Source organism: Dicentrarchus labrax, unplaced genomic scaffold (genome assembly GCF_905237075.1).
Source record: "Dicentrarchus labrax unplaced genomic scaffold, dlabrax2021, whole genome shotgun sequence".
Taxonomy (NCBI): domain Eukaryota; kingdom Metazoa; phylum Chordata; class Actinopteri; family Moronidae; genus Dicentrarchus; species Dicentrarchus labrax.
The window spans coordinates 15,521,184-15,547,680 of record NW_026136718.1 but is presented as its reverse complement, the minus strand read 5'-3'; the positions used below and the strand labels follow the sequence as shown (position 1 = coordinate 15,547,680).

The window sequence follows — 26,497 nt, the reverse complement described above, 5'->3', positions numbered from 1 at the left end:
TTACCTCACCTGCCATCGAAGTTAAGTGACAACTAATGACTTCATTAATATGATAATTAAGTAGTGATCATTCTTAGGTTGGCACAGCCACTGAAACTTCATTAGGGTTCCTCTCCATAATATTGCTAATTGCATGTCAATTATGTCGTTTAGCCTACTTAGACATTAATTTCTATGCAAATTTTCAATACGTTTCAATACGCCCAAAAGAGCAGAATACTGTGATCCGTGTGTATTTATATATCTATATACATGAATACAAAAATTGAAGAATGGTACTGCAATCTGCATACAAACTCCAGTCAAATTGCAGTCTGCCATGTTTTGGTCTTTTTATTTTCTTTATCACATCTCTTCGTCTAAAAAACGTCCAAAAACCATTTAGTGGGCCCCTATAATGGTTCATGGGTTACAAATGTTTAAATTTGAGCTTAACTCATTTTGTTGATTCGATTGTCATTTGTGCAAAAGAAATAGTTTACTCAAAAGCAAAAAATAGCAAGATGGCATGACCCTCTCCAACTTCAGAAGCCTTCTCTCTTAGCTGTCATAATGTGAAAACGCTTTAAAACCCACTGCTACATCATCACCACATTCAAAACATCTTCATTTACAGCTCTAATAAGCGCTGCTAAGGTTACAGGAGTAAACCCATCCACTCACTGTAGGCCGTTTGATTGAGAGAGAGAAAAAGAGTGAGAGAAGGCAAGTAAACATGGGTAAAATGGATTCTCAGTGTCTATATTTCATGTTGAAAATTGGCTCATAAATCCAGTGGTTTGATCTATGGAACCCGTCGTTGCTTGAAAAAACCTCCGTAAATGTGTAATTTCTCCCTTGACAGAACACAGCCGAAAGGCTATCTTTCTTTTGCTTCCTCCTCCCCTCTCTCTCCCCTTTTTCTCTGTCTCTCATTCTCGCTCCTTCTCTCTACCAGCCTGGTGTTGGATTAATGCTCTGCTCTCCTCCCCTCTCTCCTTTCATGCTCCTATGATATCTTCTTTTCATCACTGCTCATCCATTTATCAAAACTGGGGCTTCTCTCTACCTCTCAATATCTAAACCCATCTCAAGTTATATGGCAGGTATCTTGTAAGAGGCTTCAAGAAAGTGGAGGTTATTAATAAATACTAGTCTAAATTGAAAATAGGTGGGCTGGGATGCATCACCAGCCATGTGTGAATGATAAAGACCCCCAGCAGCCCCCATCTAGCTCCATCTGCCATGAGCTCCATCCAGGCTACAGTGTACGTTCTGCAACACTGATGTGAAAAGCATGAGGCAGAACACCACGGCAGAGTGTCTTATAATGTGGTTGTGATGGCATTGAGATGGGATCTCTTTATCAAGGCCGGGCTGAGGCTTTAATCACGGCCTAAGAGGTACGCTGGCTGTTTATCATAATTGAACTGTATCCAGGCTAATCGCTGGCATACGTCACTGTCGAGGGGTCGCTCGGCCGCACCACCGGGCGATGCTGGTGGTGGTGATTGAACACACAGTTAAGAGAAAAGATGTGTACTGAGGGACATAAGGCAGGAAGAGGCAGGTAATAGCAGATGTGATAGAACCCTGTTCAAATACATCACCGCCTTGAGGTAATCGCTGATGTGACAATGATTAGATTGTCGATGCCTCCTGGCCGTGGCACAGTGCTTTATACCCATCATGTCACATACAATCACTGATTACTACAAGGGAAAGAGGCAGGAATGGTGCAATAGGACTGCTAAGGACAGAGTCTGGATAATTTCCTTCCAAAGCTCAGGATGGAGCACTTACTATATGGGCCATAACAAATGTCCAAAACAGACTTTGACCTCCATGCCCCTCTCTCATCTCCATGTCTCTCACTTTGACTTTCACCTCCTCCAGTATTTAGGTCACCTTGAGGGAGAAAACTTTTAATCATTGTTCCACATCAGATTCACCTGTGCCCTCTGGGATGGTGAGCTGCAACAAAGCGGAGGGGAGCTGAAACCGCAGGTTAGAAAATCACCGTCGCCCATAGGGCTGGACAGTGGAAGTCATTTCCACTGGATTTTTTGCTGGTGGGGGAAGGCTTGCTACAACACATACCCAATCACTGGCACTAAGCAGTGCTTACAGCTAGGCATTAACCCCACTGTCCACTCTCCACATTAAAGCCCCGGGGAGGCAGAAGAGAGTGGAGTGGAGTAGAGCGGAGAGAGTGGGACTAAATCCAGACTTCCTATTCCCCGTCACTGGGCTGCTCTCGGAAACATCTCCGGTCAGGTGTTGTTGTCTTTCAAGGTGTCCTACCTTGAAAATAAGGAACGAGGGAGGATGGTCGTGAAATAGAAAAGGTCATTTTAGGAGGAGAGATTTTCTTGTTTAGTCCTATACACCAACCAGGTGGATTTAGATTCAATGTTTGATCCTTGTTTGAGTTTATCTGTGGAGAAAACTTACAGTCCCCATTATAAAAAGTCAAATGTACATTTGAGAAGACACTCAAAATGTGATTTTGTTTGAGTAAGTAAATCTGGAAATGTTTTTTTTTAAAACATGTTTTTAGATGCAACATTTTAAAATTAAAAATTGGGTTCTAACTAAACGTCATATGATTGCAAAACATCACAACATGTTTTCTTACCCTGACTTATATAGCTGGAATCAAGATTATCAAAACATTTCCACCTGGGGGGCAGCGCAACCTGAATACACAATATTGATATATTATAAACTGATAAAGTGGGCATAAGTGTGAGCAAATAGATCTAATTGACACATCCAGAAGACACAAAAACAGTATTCATTTGGACATTTTTGTTTCTTGACATATGACAAATGTAAATTTACTTTGCTTTAAACTTTTATGTTTCCAACAATTCCTGAGAAAATCTGGCTCTAAACCTGCTAAAGGCTCCATTATGTTCAAAGCAGATGTATAAAGAAAGATTTCTAAATCTAAGGTGGTGGACAACACACACAGATATGGCAAAACAGCACATGTCATGGGTGTATATCAGTTTACTGAACTCATTTTGGTCCTCAGCTTCTACGTGTACCATACATATGGACTTTTGTTTTATTGTCTATGATGAAGAAAGGTGGTACAAAGGGGTGAGCGGAGTGTGCTCTGTTCAGGTCAAAGCTGTGATTGCATGCTGACTATAAACTAGATCAGGTTGGACAGATCAGTTCCACTCTCTTCCACCATCAGCCCTCAGAAACAAACCTGTTTGACTTGATTCGTCAGTGAGAGATAGGGAGGCCTCTGAACAATATGTGACAGAGTTACCTTGGCAAACCAGTGCAGCGAATGTCCCTCTCTTCACCTGCACAAGCACAATTCTAACAAAGAAAAAAAAATCCAATTTACCATGCGGATCCACAGCTGTCACGGCAGGGGAATTAAACATTACCCATAACTCACTAGGGGTGCTGAGCAGGTCAGCGGATGGCAGGGATGGTAACATCACTCTGGGGTGCAATAACAAAGGATTTTAACCTCTGACTCCTCCATCACTAGTGCTGCTGGCAGAACATCCTCCTCAACAACAGCAGCTCTCACCAAGCTGGTTAACAATCTCTGGTCAAGTTGATGACTTAACTGATACACACCTTTACTACTCATCGCTCAAAATTCTCCCTAACACAAACAGGAAGACATGGGGGAAATGTCAGCATAAATGCAATGCTTTCCACCCCGCTGGGTCCTGGAGCAGTTCCTGTGATGCTTCATAGGGGGTTGCTGAGATCCTGTAGCTACTGGCGTCCCGGTGTCATCACCCACACATGCTGACTGCTTGCCTGGCTGGCCCGCCACCACCAGAGCCTCAATTACCTGACTGACGTTTCATTAGCGCTTGCAGCTGATCCCGTGGCTGAGAGGCAGTGGGGCGCAGAGGAGCATGGAGCGAAAGAGAGAAGGGGGTGGGTGGGTGTGTGGGGGGCGGCTTCAGCGCATTACATTCTCATGCGCTGTCAGAGTCACAGCTCTGAGTACAGCCACACAGCCACTCATTACATTGCAGTCATTTAGTACATGCTCTTATTGAGCTGGACTGTGTATTCTAAAATAGAGCTGCCTGGGTTTTATCTGGTGACACCAGTTCTGAGCTGACATCCGCATACCTGTCCTGGATTGTTGGAGCAACTGAGAAGTGTGAGAGGTTGTAGATGTATGTGTGTGCGTGCATGTGATATAAGGTAGAGGTGTCTATGAGACAAATCAATCTGGTGCAGGTGTACTGATCAGAGGTTTATCTTTTCTTGTGTTTCTCTGTTTGTGTGCTCACATGTGTGGAGCCATATGTGTGCGGTTGCATGTACTCTATACATACCTGGGTTTGTGTGTGATGTGTGTGGCCTCTCCATCCTCGGGGTTAGTGCAGGCCATGTCAGAGATGATCCAGGGCGGAGCTGAGGGGGCTTAGTGAGACCCCCGGCCTGAGCCTCTCCACTGAGCCCACGCTTGGCTGGCCTCTCCTTCCCATTTGTCATCCTGGGCCAGTAAGACCCCCGGAGAGATTAGGGCAGAGCAGAGAGACTGGAGGAGTAGCAGGAATAAGAGGATCAGTTAAGCTATAAACACAGACAAGTTTGTGTCTCTCACCCACACTGGCGCAGTGACAGTTTGTAATGGCTGTCAAAAGTTCGCTCTGTGCCGTACATCTTCCTTTAAAGGACACCTCAGTGCCTGAGTGTGCCATACCACTTGTGTCCGCAAACACAACAGGTATAACAACTTTTATTGGTGTGATCAAATACTGCGTTCAGTGTGAAAAGCAGGCTCAAGTTGGACATTAAGCAGAAGAGTTAACTGTATTGACCCACATTGACCCAAGCTAATAGACCATGACCCAATGCAGAGCAGAAAATGCAAAGGTTTGCCTATAATTACAATTCTGTGGCACAAAGACCATTAGTCAAATCCTGAGAGCTCCTTCATTTCCATATTTTTGAATATTCTACTTAATTATGCAAAGGGAATAGTGAGGTAGACGAGAAGTTTTAAGAAAGCCTCATAAAGTCCTTATTAAGAGCAGAGGGGATTAATGACAGTTAATATGAGGGCAATCAAACATTTAATGCAAAGGCCCTCCTGCAGGCAAACAGTATTTAAATGAGTCAATTAGACATTCATTATCTACAAGCCTATAAGTGGAGTCAGATCTGCATAAATGTTGGGTGTGGAGAATCACTCCCCTCTAAAAAGGAACTAATGAAATATTAAAAAAGTTAACAACTTAGACATGGAAAATGTACAAATATTGATTGCCAGAGGGCTGGTTACGTGTTGTCGTCAAATCAGGGGAGAATGCGTGATATCCACTGGAGATTGTCTCATAAATCATAATTATTGAGTTAGCATGATCTCTCCTCCCAATTAGCTATGTAGCATTGTTGAAATAGAATGAGAGAGGGGAAAGGGGGAAGCCCTCCTATTGTCCGTTATAGAATAATTTCAAATCCTATACATGAATATCTACAGTTTTACTCTAAGTGCCTCTGAATTATTCTCATGCTAACAAACCCCCTTAAAATAAGTAGATATACAAAATAAAAAACATATTGTGCAGAGGATGACTTGAATAATGTACCAAACTATGTAGATATATCACTGTCAGGACCTCCTCCCTCCTCCTTCTCCTATCCTTCTTTCTTTCCCTCTCTCCATGTCTGAGCCTCCACTCTTGTCAGTTGCCCCAGCACACAATTACTGTGTGTGATTGCTATCAGGCGGGACGGTCGGGGAGGCTCCCAAATTAGGGCCTAAATAGGATTTCCTACATGGCGAAGGGCACAGGCCTGGACATGGTAATGAAAGCCTATACATCACAATCAGGCCGACAATCCTATTCATACTGCAACACATTACTCTCACTCCTCATAATTATAGAGGGGTGACAGACGGGCCTGTGAGGCATGGTGGAGGAGGCGCAAGAGCGAGGAGAAGGAGGAGGTGAAGGCACGAGTGGGGGGGGGGGTGTTACTGGGAAGGTGGCTGAGCAGTGTCACAGTTAGTTTCAAGTGGCGTCTTCTCTCCACTTCTGTGATCTCTTGATACTTGGAGTGACCGGAATAGGTGGGAGTCCACTGGGTTCAATTCTACATAGTTCCAGCATGTGCTCCAGCCGCCTATAGATCTGTGTAATTACAAAAAAAGAGTTCTAATTTGGACATTTTCTCCCAATGGGGAGATTCTTCCAATGGGACACTGACCACATCTTCCATCAGACTGACTTACACAGGCACACAAACACACACGCTCCCTCACAGAGAGCGATGTGATGAGATGTGAGAGGGACAGCTTTGCGATCAATACCATGAGCAGGAATCAGCGATGGGGAGAATAAGACAATGGCCTATCAGATTGAGGTTGACTTCTCCTTGTATGTGTGGCAGGCCTGTGACAATAGATTGGCCCAGAAATCCGATGGCACTCGCCGACAGGGGTGAAAAAAAGAGGAGCCAGATGAAAAGAAAGATTGCTAATGCTCTCCAAGCAGGCATTTTAATCTGTGACAGAGGAGGGATTTGGTGAAAGCCATTATCACACAGATACCCCCCTCTTCCTCCCTTCCCTTTCTTTTCTGATAAGACAACCTTATCAGACTGCTTGGGGGGAGAATGTGTATGTGCGTGTATGCGTCCACACCTTTGCATGTGTTTGTGTTGTAAAATGGGATATTCCAAATGCGATTTATTGGACCCAAGAAAGCTCAGCTCTATCGATGTAAATCACCTTAAGAACTCAGTCAAACGGTAAGCATCGCAAAGTGGATTCAGATCACAATAACCCACTTCGTCGGGCAAAGAAACACCCATGACAGCGATGCAACATGAGGCGCATTGTTACATCTGTTCCCTGCTGAGGCCCAAGGGAAGAGGCCACCTTGATTTTGTGTGTGTGTGTGTGTGTGTGTGTGTCTATGTGTGTGTGTTTGCCTGTGTCTCACCTGCAGCTGCAGAGATACCTCTCATCTCATGATCACATCACAAACTTCAAGAGAGAGATGAGATGATGATGGTGTCTGCCCACTCAGGTCACATATTCACCTCTGGAAACTTCTCCACTCTGTCAGCTGGACCAGGTGCAGGAGGTTGAGTAGTGTGTGTTTCAGTGTGTGTGTTTGTGTGTGTTTGTGTGTGTTTGTGTGTGTGTGTGTGTGTGTGTGTGTGTGTGTGTGTGTGTGTGTGTGTGTGTGTGTGTGTGTGTGTGCACGTGCATGAGGCAGGAGATGGAAAGATGTGCTTGAGATGACTCTTCCTGATGTAATGGACTGATAGAGGTTAACTTTGTGTGTGTGTGTGTGTGTGTGTGTGTGTGTGTGTGTGTGTGTGTGTGTGTGTGTATGTATGTGTGTGTAGCCAGGTCGACAATGTGTGTGAATGCATGTACTGTCTATGTGCTTACATGTCTGTGGACGTGTGCTTGTGTGTGTATGCATATATTTGCATATGTGTGTGTGTGTGTGTGTGTGTGTGTGTGTGTGTGTGTGTGTGTGTGTGTGTGTGTGTGTGTGTTGGACAGCAGCCCATATCCCCACTTAGTGTGTGTGTGTGTCTCCTCAACATGGTGTCCCTTCTGTGATCAGGACAATCCATCAGGCCTTGCCGCTCATTAATCACCAGACAGACACAAAGGCACGTACGCACTCAGACAAACACACACACACACACACACACACACACACACACACACACACACACACACACACCTTTGGGATCGGGGCAGGCAGTGATAAACAGTAGGGTTAGTTTAGTGGAGCACTCACACCTGCACCACAAAGAGCATATCGGCACCAGGCGACACAACACACCCGCAGACATGACCATGGCCTCAGAGGGCTTCTTGAATACGACCTCGAGACAAAATGCTGCACCTCAAAGATTTTATTTTTCTGTTTTAATATCAACATGTATTCTTCTTCTATCTCCACATCTCTTTGAAAGAAAACTCCACTGATTTGACACATCAGCTTAAATTTGTAAGTCATAAGGAATACTACTTGGCCTGTAAAAACAGGCTTATGATGTCTTTTGTGATTCTGGTCAAACAAAAGACACTATGACACTGATTTTGTTCTTTTTTAAATGTCTCTCAAGAGTGCACCAACTTTGTGGAAGTGCAATCCTAAATCACTGTAATATTCTTTAGTCATTATCATTTATTATCAGACTTTAACCAAGATTACAGGCTGCACAAAAAGGCTGTTTTCTTACTTCTTACTTCTTATGTCAAGCAGATTTCAAGTCCTCCAAATGAAAAGGCAGAATATGTCATCCATCCACAGCCTTCCGAATGACAGCGTTTTATGACCTGATGCTGTCATCGCCCAGACACAATTTTTGTCAGTGCCTTCCGAATCCACTTTATGATGACAGCACTGTGGTGAAGGTTTTGGTTTTGGCACCAAAAGGACTTCATAACCACTTCCTCCTTTTCTTCTGACAGACAATAATAATTCCTGCAGCCATTTTTTGTCAATTGAATGTAGATATATGTCATTATTAAAGATTTTGCTGGAACAACAGTTGCTGTCGTTGCTCTTGGGAGGACAGCCGTGGTGCTCTAAATACAAAGTTTCTTTGAGGAGACACTTCAGTTTGAGTAGGTCATCACTGGATTGTGGGTGCCACCGTTAGAACCCTGAAGTCCTCTTTCCCTCTGTGCTCGTCTCAAGTCTCCACTCGCGGCCTCTTACTATGGATCATCAGATCAGAGCTGAGCAGCCCTCCATAGAACCAGCGTACTGGCTAATTCACTATTGATCCTGGTCCATAGACCAATTTCCACTTGTGTTTGGTTTGGGACTACAGCTTCGGTCACGCTCCGTCTCTCCCTTAGGGGCCAGGGAGGAGCCCCTGCCACTCTCTTATCAGGCAGAGAGCACACACACAAAGAGTGTGTGGGATGGAGAGAGATGTGGAGTGAAAGGCGAGAGGGGAGCGTTACTAGCTTGCAGAGAAAGGGAGAGAGGTCATTAGTGGATGGTGATGAGTTCCAGAGTTTGAGGGAAAGCAGAGCAGCACTGGCTTTGTGTGAGGTCGCAGTGTGTTATGTAGCTGCGTGCCCTCCAGAGGACCGGCCACCATCGATTCCTTCAGTGCAAATCTTTGTGCCGGAAATATGCGGATGGTTTGAAATTCAAGCGACAGATAAGACTAGGAATACAGAGCTGTCCATGGTGCTGAAAAACAAGTTACATATTAAAAGACAAGCTGTCTTTCTTGCTACCTTCCTCCCTGACACTCAGGCCAGTTATTCCAGGAGGTCATTGGCGGTGATAGGGTGATGTGACTGGGGAGATTCATTAGGATTGTGTCACTAAGTAAATGTGTGTTGACCCAGGTCACTGGCAGACACACTCCCCTGATACGAGCCAATCTTCTGTGTGCCACACACACACACACACACACACACACACACACACACATTGAGGGATGCTTCAAAGATCAAACCTGTCCACTCCTCACAATCCTCTTTTACCTTCCTCTATCTACTCAGGTCTCACTCTCCATTGCTGCTGTCTCCGCATCTCCTCTCACCTGCCCCCATCACCCCAAACACGCCTTCTCTGCTCTTTATCTACCCACCTCTCACTCTCCATCTATCCACCCTTTCCCTGCCTCCCTTCCTATACCTGTCCCTCCTACCTCCCCCTCCCTGACTCCCCTCTGTCTCTCTTTTTCTTTCTCCCAGTAACAACATTCCCTGGACTAATTGCAATTCTGTCAGCAGGTAAATGCTTTGTGACCAGTCGCTGACAGTCACGCCAGCCAGCCCCCAGGTTGCCACTGACAGTCATTGTGGGGCAGACGGGGCAGACAGGACAGCCTCGGCAGCGTTGGCAGTCAGTTAGCAGGCAGTGTATATGGATGTGGCCTCTCAGCTGAATAGTGAGACTCCAACTGTCTTGCTAGTGTGTGACACTCCCATTACCCCGCCACAGAAAAAGGTAGACAGCCACAGAACAGCTGGATAATGCACTGTCTGACTGACGATACACTCTACCTCTGACACACTCTGCTTCTCACCTCGTCCCCGGGTCTATGACAACGCCATCTTGATACTGTCAGGTTAGGAGCCAACCAGTGTGACATGTCTGCACTCACTCAGTTGACTCCTGATGTACAATATTAAAGCAAAATGAGACTGGGGGATGGGGATTGATGATGAACGATGTATTAGAGGAGATACAAGGGTAACACTCATATTTTTTATACACAACTGCGACACCTGTCATGCTTTAGTCCTCTCAGTTACCATCAATCAAAAGTCAATGTGATTCTTTTGTAAGTGTACACAATATATTCTTAGTAAACAAGACTTTGAATGTACAGTCAGCCTTAGCATAGCTCCTTGATGACCAGGCTCGGCTAATTAAAGCAGGCTGTTGACAGTTGTCAGCCTGACCCTTAGCACAGTGCTCCCCTGGGGGTCCTGTTAGCATGCTAATGCTAATCCCCAGTGACGGGGGACAGGGCAGGGTTGTCCCCTGCAGCCCTTGCTGTTGTGACCACAGGATGTGTCAGGACAGGCACAGTGATGTGCTAACATGGAGACGTCCCCATGTGCATGTCACACATCTGTAATTAGACAAGAGGCAGGCAGGGGGAGAGCTGAAGGGGACAGTTGTTGTGGGACCACTTGATCTCTGTTCCCGACACGGCTTGGAAAAGAGCAATTCGTGCCTAAAACAGGCTTATAAAAGAGCAACTGGTTTCACAGGCTTTAATGCGACGATTTGCCTCATGTAAGCTCGGGAGGCATGTTGGAGATTTGATGTGATCAGATTCACAGAGAAAAGAGCAATACAGGGCCGCACAAAACACAATCACAAACCAGTTAACATTATAACTGGGGGGGGGAGCTGAGTGCTCCTACACCTGTCTGTCAGTCTATCTGTCTGCCTCTCTTCTCCTCTCCAAGGGAAGGTCAAGGACACATGCATATTCATGGAAGAGCCTGGCACAGGATCGATGGCTTTTAATTGTTTTCTCTTGGTTGGTGGAGGGACGTGCCAGTGTCTATTGATCTGTTTGAGCAGAGGCCACTCACAGAGCACGACTGAGAGACCTTTACCTGACTGAACACCGATAGACTGTGTGTGTGTGTGTGTGTGTGTGTGTGTGTGTGTGTGTGTGTGTGTGTGTGGAGGGGCTGGGAAATGTGTGGTGATTAGGATTTTGACACACACAAAACCACAGTCTGCATGAAAGGGCCTCATGGGGCTTAGAGGTAGATAGACATACACAAAGGTGACACACCAAAGCAGAAACAATGGCAACATAGTACAAGGTTCGCAAGGTGGGGATTTGATTGATGCTGTGGGGAAATATCACTTAGAGTAAATTAATGAATGCATACTTAAACTGGTGTATCATACACCAAACCCACAATATCCTACTTACATTATAAATAGAGACAATCAAAGATACGGCAAAAATACCAATACAACATCATTAAAAATTTTATTTTTTTTCAGTAATGGAAAGTTTGTTTACACTTAAGTACATTTTTGGGATACATGTACTTTACTTAAAAATCTATATTTTATGCTACTTTATGCTATTTTCTCCACCACCAGTTACTAGTTACTTTTCAGTTTATGAGTTTACATGATAAAGTTACGATACATTCAGACATTAGCATTTGACAGGTGGCTGTCAAAATATCAACATATATCTATCCAGAAAATTTATTAATATGATTAATGTGTGAGGACTAGTCGACTAATGGCTTTAACTAATGGCTACTAGTCGTTAAAATCTTTAGTCGGGGGCAGCCTTAATGTTCACTAGCTAGCGCTCTTCTTCACTGCCTTTGTTGGTGCATTGCTATGCTTCTTTGTGCATTACTGCAACTGGGTGTAATCGCAATGCCTGCAAGCTTGCGTGTGTGAACTATACACACAAAACAACGACCCACTTGTAAACACAATACTCTATAGTGCTACTAGTGGTTAAAAAGTCCACAGGACACCTTTAAGCAATGGATCTAAATAATTCTTCCACAACTGATGCTTTTATACATTGATGATAAGCCATCAACAGAAATTGAGCTAATTCAAATGCCTTATATGAATATCTAGATCTATGTCATCTAGGATGTTGACTTAACTCAAAAATCATGATGGAATGAATATAATATAAAGCATTCAATTCTCAACCTCATCCAAATCAAATAGAGGACTCTTTCTTTGTCCTCTGCAGACAGACTGAATTTAAACTTCAGTCAATGGCAGAAAGCCAGATGTAACTGAACACAGATACACCACTGTCCTCTGGTCAGGTTAAGAAATAAAATAAATAAATAAATAATTTCTTGTCGCTTTAACTTTTATACAGTTTTTATGGTTTTGAGAAACATTTACATCTGAATGTTTTCATTTTGAATGTGCTCACCTGCCCGTCTCCCAGTCAACCAAATCTTTCCCTCTGCAAAGATTATCCCCTTCAGAGGCCTCTTCTCTCGCTTTCATTTATTCTTTTGTAGCTGGTTGAATTTGTCAATTTGAACAGGCAAAGTTGGGAGATTGGCGGGAGAAGTGGGGGAGTAAAAGGAGGGTGCACAGAGTGGAATAGAGAGGAAGAGAGAGAGAAAGATAAAAAGATTGTGACAGTCATCCATTTGACCCAGGCTGTTGAGTGGGAGCAGTCTGGCTTGTCAAATCTCTGTGCTAACAGTGAATAGCCATATCTGTGCAGAGCATAGAAGGGTGTCATGCACTATGGTTTCATGGTTCAGGATAAGGCTGGATAAAGCCATTGGCTGGGTGACACACAGACAGACACACTTTAACTTTCTCTCTAACTCCCTGTCTCTCGCTCTCTGTTACTGTCTTGACCTGAGAATGAGAAGCATGAACACTTATTTCATCCCGAGTCGGTCTGTTTATGTGAAAACTGACTATCAATGACATTCCTTGCTGTATTTTAAAGAGAGGAAACAGTTTCTTGCTCAGAGATTAAACCTTGTACCCTCTGATTATTGAACAATGAGAACCCTCCACCCCAGCCCTCCTCCTCCTCCTCCTCCTCCTCCTCCTCTCTCCACTACACTGTAATATCCTCCTCATCCACACACAGGACCTATTACCAGCTCATTAGCCTGAATCATACAAGAATTAGACTCCAGCCCGCTGACAATAGCTCAGAGAACAGGCTTTTTTCTGCTCAGGAGTCAGGGGTTAAGTTACCAATCAAAATAGCCAGGCAGATGTATTGAGACATTTTAATATTGGCCATTGTGGGAGCTCTAAAAAATTTTAATCTCTCACTGGCACGGCTGCCCCCCAAGGCAACTCAAATAACCGTGTTCAGGAGGGGGGGTTGGTGTTCAAAGAATTGATGTACCCTGTGGCATTTGGATAATTGTGTTGGAATTGCTGCCACCTTGAACAGTTTTCAGGCTGAGCGCCCTTTCTTCATTTTACTTCGTTGCTTACCTGGACCGGAGATTTTTCTGCTTTCTGTCCCCCAAATGTTGGATTTCCGGTCCCATTTCAGTACTACCTTCTCCTTTAAATCCCTCAAACCCAAGCTGCTTCAAGATGGAAATGAGAGGGACACTGCCCACACGAGGAACCAATATACTAACTGTGTTAGCACTCTCCTGGACAAAGTGGGCCAGGAGTTGCTGCTGTACCACAGTTAATATAATGTAAACCACCAGAGGGGGCCAATGATGAAGACTGGGCCAGAAGAATCAGCTGCAACTCAAACAGACATGGAAGCTCACAACTCTGTTTTACAACTGGAAAAGCAGATTATATCCATCTCACCTGTCAGGTCTCCCTTCCTCCTCTTTATTTCCTCCTTCTACACATGGTATGTCCCTCCTCATCATCCACACACCCAACGCCCCCCCTCTCGGTGGTCCTGTCCTCTCCCAGGGTTCAGACTAATGACTAGTGACAGTCCACTGAGGGGAGCGAGCTGTTTGCAGTCAGCAGTGCGTTTGTTGGTAATTATTTTCCAGAGTGTCACATTAGTGTCAGCCTCGTGGCGGTGAGAGAGGAGAGAGGACGGGGGCCCCGACTGGCTGGATGGGTGAGGCGGAGCGCGAGGGGAGGGGAAAGGGTGTGATGTTTGGTGGGCAGCGTTGTGTTTATGCGTGTATATGTGTGTAGATTGAAGTGGTGGTGGGTTGAGGACACAGGCTGTCACTGCACTTTACTCTTCACCTCACGGCTACGTAAGACTTCTGTTTCTGTCCTGAAAAGACACAGAAGCCTTGAATGCATATTTGTCTAAAGGGATAAAGCTGGTGATATTCTATATTTTCAGTCCAAAACCAACAGTAAATTTGACATGTTGCCAAAGCCTGATACAACTTATTCCTCTGTGTCATAGGCCTCCATTGCTCTCCATAAACTATTAAAAACACAAAATATGTCACAGTATTGCACTGAGTAACATGCTGCTTCATTATTACGCACGTGGACACTGCAGTTAATGCTAAGTCAGTCCCACACGCATTGTCCTGCTGCCGTAAATATTCACATGCACACCAGGTGTGTCTTACTCCTGTTTGTGTTACAGTGAACACAAATCACAAATCATGCAACATGTCAGCGCTCACAAGCTAGCAATTAGCAAGTTAGCAAAGATCGTGTAAATAAATAACCTATGACTTTCTCCAACAATTTAAATGATGATATGGGGAGCTGCATTTTTTTTTATAGTTTTGTGTTTGCATCTGTAATCTTTGTAGTATGGGTCATACAGAAGAGAGATATTCTCCTCCACAGACATTCATCCACAGGAGATAAAGACTAAACTTCTGTCCCACCACTGCATAATTTTTCCACTGTCAGTTTTTTGGTAAATCACTGTGGAGCCTCCATGCAAATGGTGTCCTCATTTGCATGAAGTCAATTTTTTTTAGCTTTCCCTTTCCTAGTGTTGTTGGTCAGTCCTGGGTTGTCTAGATTCCAATAATGCCTCCCAGAATATTCATTTGTGTCCCATAGAAAATGAATGGATTTTGAATTCTGCATCACACCACGTCCAGTGGGTCTTTTAGACACTGTCTTAACTTTTTAAAATGTTTAAACTTTACATTTGTAACCCACCTTTAAAGATTTACTATGAACAAATAGGCAGGGTGGGAACGGTTCTGGTCTGTTCATGGGATTTGTTAACAATAAGAAAAATATATTCTTCATAATCCAATTGAAGAGAATGTCCCCTGAAGTCACATAGCACACATTACTTATTCTACATCCTTATTTAATTTTTTGCCGCCTCTTTTACAACCACTTAAACCCACAGTGTTCAGTAGAAAAAACTGCATTGAGTTCAGGAAATTTAACTTAAGCATCTATGGGACAAAGTTGAGTACATGCAAACAGTATCGGCCCGCCGACACAGGGTGTGCTGTGAATGTGTAAACACACAGGATACTGGTGTGTCTATGTGTGTGTGTGTGTGTGTGTGTGGTGGGGGGCAGTCACCAGCCCCCTTGGGAGGAAGCGATCAATGATTGAGACCATAATGCACCTCTCTGTATTCCTCCTCACATTCACGCTCACTGGCTGCTTTGGGGAGCTGTCACACACCCTCACACACACCCTCACACACACACACACACACACACACACACACACACACACACACACACACACACACACACACATACTTCCACTTTCCCTCACGCACACACACATTGTCACATGTTCGACAGCTCATCTCTCACACGTTCCCTTCCACTCCATCTTGTAGCTGTCTGGTCGATGGCCTCTCTCTCTGTCTCACTTCCACTGCTCAGTCTTTGGCAGACTGCTCTGCTCTGGCGCTGTCTCTCCCTATGTTAATATAGTAGCTAACCTCTCTCTCCATAACACTGCTACCAGACAGTCTCTATGTTGATATACTGAGGAGTGTAGCACTCCGCCGCACAACTCCTACCCAACTGACTCCAGAGAACTGAGCACTCTTCATCTCCACCAATGCTACTGCAACTGCGAGGATCCTGCTGGGGCACTCTGTTGTCCTGTACACTTGTTCTTACAACTGCTGTAATCTGACTCTTCAGATTTTTCCGGCAGTTAAAATCACTTAAAAAAAACCCACTTTTTTTTCATTTTCATACTCTTTTGTTTTTGATTAGAGGAAATCGTATGAATTTTGAATGCAATCTGCTGTAATTGAAGATTGTGAGTCTCACAGCAGAAAGGTAATTATCACTAATTGGTCTGTGGAAATGATTACAGCAGTAACTTAGTTTACTCCACGCCCGAAAAAACAAGAACTGGGTATGAAAGGAGGAGAATGAAAAAATAAAGACATGACTATTTACTGTTCACCACTCCAATTACGCAATGTGAAAGTTAAAAGACTCCTCCGATGACCCCTGGCATCGTAATAAAAGAAGTGGAGAACTCTCATCATGTTGATTTAATTTGCCTCAACTCATCTCTTGTTTGTTGGGAATTACACTGAAGACCACAGAAACTGAGCTGTCAAATTTTAATGTCATTAAAAGCTTGAAAATGATTCAAAAGTCTGTGTAATGTCAAGTTAAAGACGAGAATACGAGCATGCTGATAAACAAATACAAAAAGAGACTACATCAAAGCATAAACTTTATGCGTTAAGATGTTCGGGTCTGTGTGTGCACGTGTGTGTGTATGGCAGTCATGAAGACAGCCAAGTGACTCACCTCCTGCCAGAAAATGAAGACATACAATTAACATCGTATCCCATCATCCTCAGCTGAGCGGGCAGGCCTGTAATTGGCTGGCTGACCAGCGTGCGTGGCTCCGGGTGGCAATTTATTCTGGGAGCCATGCAGTTTACCCTGGGCGGCTAACGGCCCCTGTGCCATAACCTGGCTAAGGCAGCGGGGACATCATTAACACTTCACTGGGCCTGCAGGACACACACCCATCATCCACTATACACCACCCACAGCCACTAGCACATGTGGGCAAATTGGGGGAACAGGGTAGAAATAATAATCATAATGTCAATAGAGCCACTTGTAGTGAGTGTGTTCACTGATCAGCTGGCAAATGAGGATATTTCTGGCAGTTTCTGGTAAAAGAATAGAACACCAGGCTCCTAGATTACCTTTGACTATTAATTTGTAATGAAACAAAGGTTATCCTTGCCCAGAGCAGATGTGATTTGGGAATCATATTAGTTCAGTCTTGTCTGAATATAGACTCTGAGTTTGTCTCTTTGACAGTGTGTGTGGTGGAATGCGGTTGTCTAACCCCAAAACAATGTGTGAGAGAGAGGGTGCTCTCTAACTGGAGTAATGACCTTGCCTTGTCACAAGGAAGACATGTGTTACACGCTCCCATATTGGTCCGAGGGCAAGACTGTTACAGAGTCAGTCTGGACTCTGGTTTATGTGTCCATTTAAAGGTCTGCATCTGCTGTCTGGCCCTCCACCTCCTCACCAAGCGGCTGTCTTTAGGTGTGAGAGGAAGCGGCACACATGGAAAGCTCCATCTCAGGGATCACTCTATGGATGAGCAGGGCTGATGAACTGTCCAGACTAAATCGTGGATCTCTTCTGTCTTAGATAAACAGACAAGAGAGTCAATATTTATTTTGATTTCCCAATTATCCAGTGTGTTTTCAGGCTGAGTTAGCACGGTGAACCCACTGATTTCCAGCTCCCCACAAGCCTCTTCCTTGAGTCTTCTTCTTGGCCGTGATATTCCCAATTCACTCATTTCCTATCTCAGGACTCTTTCTTGCTCTCTGATTACACACACACTCACACACACATGCACGCACACAGGCTCACAGCCAAATGGCTGTTCATTAAAGACAGGGACCTGAGGGGAAGCAATCGTCTGAGAGACGGAAATTGCGTGTCACATTAGATTAGCGGTGTAAAGCCTCTGGATTGGCTCGGGGGAATAAGGAATTATTTCAATTACATTATTTCAAAAAGTCTTTAAGCAATACCAATACCGATAAAAACAAATTAAGAGTGATTTGGGCTGATCTGTGGCGCTCTGAGCTGTGCTTTCTGACAATGTGCTGGAAATCAGATATGAATAATGTAGATATTACGCTGTGTGTGTAATGTGTCGGAGTTGAAAGCAGATTATCTGTGACAAATAATGCCATTGGTTTGCATTGTGTCTCATCAAAAGGGAATGTTCCCAAGTGTCAATCACACCGGCTGGAGACTGTACAGGCGCAGTGAGCCACAGAGGAGAGGATAACTCCATCACCTGCCATTCACAGTAACAAAGCAGTGACACCAACACACGCCCAGTGAAAGTGATGACTTGAGTCAACTTATGTATACCTAATGCACTGAATTTAAGCTTTTCATGGTGAAAAGTCCCCGTATAGAGCAGGTACGCTCATATGTTTGGTGGATGTGATCCTCAAGGTATTTACAGTTGTAATTCTTGTAAAGGTTCTAATGTATCATTATAGGCTAATAAGATAATGATCATAATATTCCTTATTATGATCATTATCTTATTAGCCTATGTAGCCAGATGTTTTATTCTATATTGTTAAGGATTATACGGTCTGACACCTCTGTGACACAAAGTTGTGTTGTTTTTTTTCCCCTTTGGCAAAACTGAATACTGTATTTCTCTTTTGACTCGATTTCACTCTAACACATATAGCGAGGGCAAGAAATTGAATGTGTCCATCTCAGGGGGGAGTGAGCAAGGGGGGGGAGGCTACAGAGAAAGAGGGCAGGGAAAGAGGGGGAGAGGAGGGGAGAGGGGGGTGGTTGTCACACAGAGCGCATGAAGGAGAGACCAACAGAGTCAGATCGACCCGCAGCCAGTCCACTCACTGATGCCCTGATCCTTCCCCAGAAACGCAGCCACTGTTTCCCTCTCCAAACTACACACATCTGAGCGTCAACTCACTGCGCAACACTCGCAACATCTGGAGGAGGACTGGAAAAGCCGACGCCGCCCGCAAGCTGCACGTTGTCCTCTCTTTTCTTTTTTCTCGTTTTTCTTCCTGCGCGACGAGGAGAAAGTGCCGCGTCCTTGAAATTATAAGTTGAAAGAGAGGGAGAGTGAGAGAGTTGCCTGGCGGACAAATAGATCTCGCTTTGAGTACAAGGTAAGTGGCGGCTGATGCTGCGCGATAACACAAGTGATTACAGCTTCATTTGTTTTAATTGGCTTTAATTGGTTATTTGATTGCCATGTGTTTCTGTCGGGTGTGAGACTTTGTGGTAGTTGACGGAACTTGAGCGCGCTCGCTGGAAAACTGTTCTCCGTTTTGAAACCATGTAAAAATAAATGTTTCATTTCTGCTTTATAACCGGGTCGAATTTTGATATTTGCGATTTTTAGATTGGGTACAAAGTTATGTCATCGCTGAATTGTCACTTAATTGCAAAACATAAGCTATATTATTTCTCTTTTATCTTTAAAAGTTTGTTGAAGAAAAGTCTTTTTTTAAGTAAGACTGTCAGTGTAGTCCGCAAACTTTCATTCTCATCCTCAGCTCAATTTAAGAACAGATGTTTTGGTTCATAAACTAGAAGAAAAAAAAAAGATGTAGTTCAAAAAGGTGAATCAGTGTTTTCCAAACTTTACTTTCTTATTTCGGCCTTTTCCAAGATCTAATTCCAATCCTTTTCTAATCATTCAATTTCAGTTTAATCAAAGAGGAAGATTAAACACCGATTCTAATTTATTATTGTTCAACCTTTTTCCTTATTATTTCAAAGTAACTATAATTAATTAAAATCAGTTCATACTTTGATGTTTTGTGCCTATTGTTGTTTCACATTTTAGAAAAGAAATGTCGAGAAACTTCTATTCCGTGATGTTTATTCTACTTAAAAAGACCCACCACAGATTTTATTTCATTGGACACAATCAGCATCATTTACAATTTATTGATTTACTGAAACAATTAGTTCATTACAGAGAGAAAAAAAGAGGAATTGTTGTTTTTTCCGAACATGTTTGGAGGATTTTCCCCCAAATGTAATTGCTTATACCTCACCATTAAATTTATCTTTTGCAGGCTTCGGCTACGTGTGTGTTTTATTGGCAATTTATTCCGTCGTAATTATTTACAGGCACAGTAGGCCTCCTCCAACCCTTTTCTATTGAAATTAGTCCAAAACTGTAATTGTAAAAATGCCTGTAGAGTTGCAACTGGGTGCGTTTCACAAAATTAAGAGATGAAGACTTTGGCATTTGGATTGTTTAAAATAAATAAATAAACTTAACTACATTAAATAATTATTTTTTTCAGCCTAAATCAACTCATTATTTCATCATAAGACAGTTAAAATTAATTATTAGAATCCAGTTATGGTTTAAAGGAAATAAATACTTTTTGTATGCAACAATTGCAACCCTAAAAAGAGCATCTTTTGAAACAATTTGTAATTTCTTTTCATGCCCTGTTGTAGTTCAGCCTTTTTGCTCCACCTCAACTCCCTCCTCTGACTCTGAGTGTCATCTCCGTCTCCTCAGGACCACTAAAAAAGGAGGTGAATGGACCTCCACCGCCCCTTCAAGATGGACAGCCCCTCCTACCTGCCAGCTCCACTGGCCTCCCCCGCCCTGATGGTCCTCGCCTCCACTGCCGAGGCCGGCCGAGACGCCTCCGTCCCCTGCCAGGCTCCCAGGCCCTTCGGTGTCCCTGGCTCCGTGGAGAAAGACCTTCACCTCCCCTTCCCCTCGGCCTCTTACACCTTCACCTCCATGTATCAGCGTCAGGGCCCCATGTCAGGCACCTTTCCCTCCCGAGATTTCCCAGCCTCTCTGCTCCACCTGCACCCCCAGTTCACTCCGCCAAACCTGGACTGCTCCACCCTAAGCATGCTCAACCACAGCGGGGTGGGCGCCTTCCGACCTTTCTCGTCCCCACAAGAGGAGAGGGAGTCGGGCGTTTACCAGTCAGCTTTCACCCCTGCCAAGAGGCTGAAAAGCTGTTTCCCTGACATTGAGGGGAAGGAGTTTGACTTCGGCTCCCCGGGAGGCTCCCTCAAAGCTGGGGAGGACTCAGGGAGGAAGCTGTTCTCCATGTCTGGCCTGCTGTCTGATGGGGAAGCTTCATCGAGCCCAGAGGAGCGCAAAGACCACAGTGAGTACACACTCAACCCACAGAAACACACATCTGATGCATGTATGTAACGTCGGTATGTAAACACGCTCAACTCTCCTTGCTCACGTCTGAAGCTCACACACAGTCACTCATCTCACATCTTTAAAGCGTGCAGTGAAATATACGGAGTTTAATTGGCACATCAAAGACCTTGCTCACCTTGACATGACACGGCAGATGAGATTTACATATCCTCTACAGCTGCATCGACTAATGGTGACAAATTGAAAGCAGCCTTTTGTGAGTAAAGACGTATCTGAAAATATTTTCCCCTTTGCACTCTAGTCTTTATCGTTTAACAAAGTGTTTACAGCGACTGGCTGTGACTGACTTTGACACAAATAAATTGAATAGTGTCACTTGTTCAGCTTAGTGATCATTAGCCACATATGACCATTAGGCCTATTGGAAGTCAGACTTTTCTTGGTGGCTGAGGAACACAAATACATTGGAGCGTGTGGAGGGTTGACATAGGAGGAGTGAGAGTTGGAACGAATGACACCCTGTCAGAGATAACGAGGTGGCAGAGATAGAGAGGAAGGGATGGAGGAGGATAGAGAAAAAGAGAGAGGGAGAGAGAGAGAGAGGGAGAGAGAGAGAGACGCGGCGATGCGCCTCAGCCTGAGCTTCCCAACGACAACCCTCAGCTCAATATGGCCGCCCACACCAGCCGTCTGATTTGTTGACAAATGAGTGGGAGAGGTGTCAGTCAGTGCGCCGCGGAGGGAGAGACGCTCCTCATTACTCCCGGGGATAATTGCCCAACGACGCGGGGGCACAACACTCGCCTCAGAGGGAGAGGGGGTGGGGAGAGAGGGAGCCGGAGTCAGGGAGGCAATGCTAGGCATGATGGGAAATCAAACCCCCTCAGTGGCGGTCGCCAAGGGGAGCGCCTGACAGATGAAAGGGACCAGAGAAAGACAGAGAGAGAGGAGAGAGAGCACCCAAAGGCTCGGCAGATCAGAGGGGGACACCATCGAAAATAATGACAATGAGAAGGGGGGGCCAGCGATGGAGAGGGGCGAGAAGGGGGGAGACGCTGATACACGCTCTCATACATATCACCTAAAGGAAACTTTCATCCCACACATAAAGGGCGGGAGCAGGGACGAGTTGTCTTAAGAAAAGTTTGGATTGTGTGCCGTGTGTGTCTCTATGCATATGTGTGTGTCTTTGTTGAAACTTGCTGATTTTGTCGCTGGTTGGTGGCTGAGTGACAGGGCCAGGGAGGCGGAGTGGCAGGAAGGAATCTCAATATGGAATTTTAATAAGGACGGGGAAGGGAAAGAGATGCCAGCCAGCATGCTGGTGTGAGAGGTGTGTCTGTCTGACAATGTTTGCTCTGTGCACTCGAGCATGCGTGCTCCTCTCACCTCCTGATTTTGGGAATCTCATTTGGGGAATGTTGACAAGGACAAAAGATGGGGTGGAATAGAACATGGGGAGCATCTCTCCTCCAAAAATGAGTTGGGAAAAAAAATTGGATTCGTGCACATTGGAAGCTGCTTTTCCAGCTTTATCCAATTAGATTGGAGCTCAGGCAAACTAAGAGCTTTAATGCAATTGAGCTCCCAGCACTTTTCTAAGTCTGACATACACTTGTTCCTCTTGACTGGGTAACAGACAGTCACTTCAGGACCGAAAGTCTTAAGTGTTAAGCTTGAAATCTTCTGTGAGAGTGCGTCTACTGCTCGCATACTGCTGCAGCGACGGCAATGCAAATTCTCACTGAAATACAAACTAAACCATAAAAACCTACTTTTGTACTTACTGAAATTACCTTCTGTGTTGGGTTTTTTTCCCTGTACCTGTATGGGTTTCCTCCAAGTGCTTAGATCACTGGCCTAAAGTAAGACTGTGTGTAATGCACTGCAGCCAGCCAATGCTTCTAAATATTTAAGATGGATTTCAAGGAGATGACAAATATTCAGAAAGAGTAATTTAACTAAATATACTTGAACCCAGAGTGAAATGATTATTCTTGTGTCTACCTTTCTCTGGACAAATCAAAACTTTCTGGATTGCATTTGACTTTTTGAGGACACGTCACATACATTCACTCTGAGCACAGATGACCAAGTGTTTTAGTTCCTCTCAGCTTCTCTGCACGACATGCAGGTAGAGCACCCTTTCCCATCTGCCTTATGGGTCCCTGCCAGTGGACATCTCCTTCTGTCCACTTAGTGTCTTCTGTCGGTTTTCCCTCCCAGACTTGCCTCTGTTTTATCAGGGAAGGTCTGAGACGCACGGTGTGCTCTGACAGCTGTTCAAACAGCCACGCTCGCTTTCAAAGGGCAGATGTCTTCACTGGAGCGAGTCATGCTTATTTTCCTCAGGGAGATGCTTTCCGCTCCAGGCCTGAGCTGGAACTAAAATGGCTCTTTACCAGAAACACGAGTTGGGAAACCAGACGAGTGGAGTGGCAAAACACATCATGGCCAGACGCTGAAGGAACAGTGTGTGTATGTGTGCGTCTGTATCTCGCTGTGGCGAAGCTGACTGAGAGCTGTGATAACTGGAGCCAGATGTTTGAGAGCCCCTGTGTTGTGATGCTGGTAACACACCAAACTCCTAGATGTGGCTGTCAGAAAAGTGAAAACCTTCACCGGCAGTGTGGACAAAGATAGTCAACTGTTGTACGACTGTCAAATTCTCAAACAAATAATTGAGCCAGTTTCACAAAAGTGATCTGTGAGCACTGTTTACACGTAGATGGTGGCAGCATCCTGTTTCACGAACGTTTGTCGCTTACAAATTGCAGCTTAGTTTGTACGTCTCTTGCATTCTTACACAGGTCGCCACAAATATGCTGTTGGTGTTTTCTAGTGACGCACGTCAAAATTAACAGGAAAGGAAATTATCTTATGTTGCAGCTTGCATGTTGCAGATTTGGTCAAGTAGCCCCTTTCAGCAACACCAATTCAAAAGAAACTTTGCAGGGACCACTTTTTATTATCAGAATTTGTATTGTTAGCATATAACTGCATCATTACGAAGAGATTAACACACATGTAAATTACAGAGCTGTTTCTCTTATTTGTCATTCTGTTTTTTAAATTTTTTATTCAGTCTACTGAAAGTAGAAAAAGTTATTTTAATGTCATGCATGTTAGTGGCCAGGTGACCATCAGTTGTAATTGTAACTGTTTATGACTTTTAACTTTAGATAATGTGGGTGAAGCAAAACAGTATGTCTTCATCAACACTAGTTCTTTGACATCGACTGTGTGTCATTACATTTCATTTTTGTCAACTGTACATGCACAATTAATGTGAGGATTATTATTTATTTGCCCATGTGAGTCTACTTGTGTGTGTCTACTTGCTAAGATGAAACACAAAAGCTTTTGAGCAAGTTTTGAACCTGACTACAGGTATTTAACATGAGCAAAACTCTTCACCACAACATAAATCCGTGCATCAGGGTTATAAATCGGACACGGAACGTCAAATACTTCTCTTATGGGGCGAGGAGGCACTGTTAGACTCACCAAATCTTCACCTGAGTGTAAAGAAATCCTGCAGGAAGTTAATAGAGGGGAAATGTGAGCGTAACACACACTGAGGATTCTCTACCAGATGCGCTCAGAGCGTAAGTGTCCTCCACGGTTGGTTATTCATGGGCTGTTAGCAGACTAGTGCGCACCCGAACAGAATCAATATTACATAGATTCATCTTAGATTTGGCATGTGGATTATCTCTGTGGTGAAGTTTGATGGGTTTGAGCTTGTTCCAGACACAGCTTACATGCTTTGTGTGTGTATGTGTCTGTGTTTGAAGGTGGGTGTATGCCTGCATGTGCATGTTTAGATGGATGTGACTTAGATTTAAATATATTATAGCTACCAGGTGAAAACCTCATATCCCCAAACTGTCAAGTTTTTAAGAATGAAAGAAAGCAGTGTTAGCTTGACGGGTTTAAGGTAATCTAATTGCTTATTCATAAAGCCAAATATTGCAGAATTAACCCACAAAATCATCAAAATGATGGCGTTTTCCTCCACTAGCAGTGCATGTTTGTGCATATTTTTCATACACTTTTTTATGCATATAAGTTTGTATGGTATATTGACATCTCTCTCCCTCACACACACACTAGGCCGTATATTCTAGCTGTGTGTGCTGATTTGATAACAGGGAGGGCGTCTGTGCGCTGCGTTTTCTGTGTAGCAGTCGTTGGCGGCTGGTCGTATTGAGTGGAGCTTCCTGTTGAAAGACAGTGTTTACACCCCACTGACAGACCACAGGAGATCAATAGCAACCACTCGATGCTCATGCATACACATATATTATCTGCTGCCCGCTATTATTCCCATGGTGTATACGGTTATCAGGTGGACTTGTATGTGCACTCCATGCATCGACAGTCACACTCACCATATGCCCATGGCTACTTTTTTGTGTTCCTTTTTTTTGTTGTTGTGATTTTGTATTGGTTTGATCTGTCATGAACAAACTTTAGTAAGAAAATTGAAGTAATGTAGTGATAAGAATGTGTAAAAATGAACAACACAACTGGGAAAGTTGGCAGATAGAAGCTACACAACATATTGTCATGTAAAAAAGTGTCTTTAATCAAGTTTAAGACCCACAAGAATTAATCAATAATTTTTTGAAACTATTTGATAAACTCATAAAAGACAGCAACACATACTTACAGCTCCCTTTTTTTTAAAGCACCATCATCCCACATATGTAACATCTGCAACCAGCTCTCTTACTGACCACACTGGTAGTCTTGATTTCAAACACTCAGGGAGGAAGCATTACAATATTAATGGTGGTTGTGTTTGATGTGAGAGCACGCCGCGGTTGACTGTTCCCCCTCCTGTTGTGTTGGTAGTTTGTTCTCCTAATGTTCTCTCAAGGAAAAGAGGCTTTCATCCTGGCAGGAGGGGAAACTCTTCTCAGCTTTTTACCTCCTTCCCTTCATCTTATAAGGGCTGGAGAAAGGGGAACCTGGAAGTATTTTCCTGATGTATTTAGATTTAGGTGTTATTGTGTATTTGTGTATGCAGTGTGTGTATCTGCGTGTGTTGCTGCTTCCAGCAGGCCGATGTATCTTCAGAAGTTTCAGAGCGTCAGGCTGTGGTGCCACACAGCTTGTCGGAGACAGACAGGATTTCTATAAGTCTGGCAGTAGGCCTTTACAGTAGCATGGGGAAATCTGTGTGTGTGTGTGTTTATATGTGTGTGTGCGTGGGGGTCTTTTTGCGGTGACCGTCAGCACCTGTTAGACGGTCAACAGAATGTTCTGCTGAAACATGAGTCATAACACATCTTGTAGTCACTGCATCTGCCTCCATCGCCTGCTGTGATCGGCCCACACCGACAGCGCTGCTTCTGTGTGAAGAGAGAGGGAGAATACTGAGAGAGAGAGACAGACAGAAAGAGGGATGAAGAGGGAGAGAGAGAGGGTCATAATGAGTGCAGGGCCCAGGGGTC

The 26,497-nt window shown here is 44.2% G+C and overlaps 1 protein-coding gene across 3 annotated transcripts in view; it reads left to right on the top strand.

Annotated features, from left to right (window-relative positions):
* The first annotated feature begins 18,743 nt into the window (after positions 1-18,743).
* rnf220b (ring finger protein 220b) overlaps positions 18,744-26,497 on the top strand; it is a 29,642-nt gene continuing 21,888 nt past the window's right edge. For all 3 annotated transcript variants that reach the window (XM_051377591.1, XM_051377590.1, XM_051377589.1), the window contains exons 1-2: positions 18,744-19,041; positions 20,418-21,030. In XM_051377591.1, coding sequence (XP_051233551.1) covers positions 20,439-21,030 — 592 coding nt within the window. In that variant the 5' untranslated portion in view covers positions 18,744-19,041; positions 20,418-20,438. The remainder of the gene's footprint in view (positions 19,042-20,417; positions 21,031-26,497) is intronic.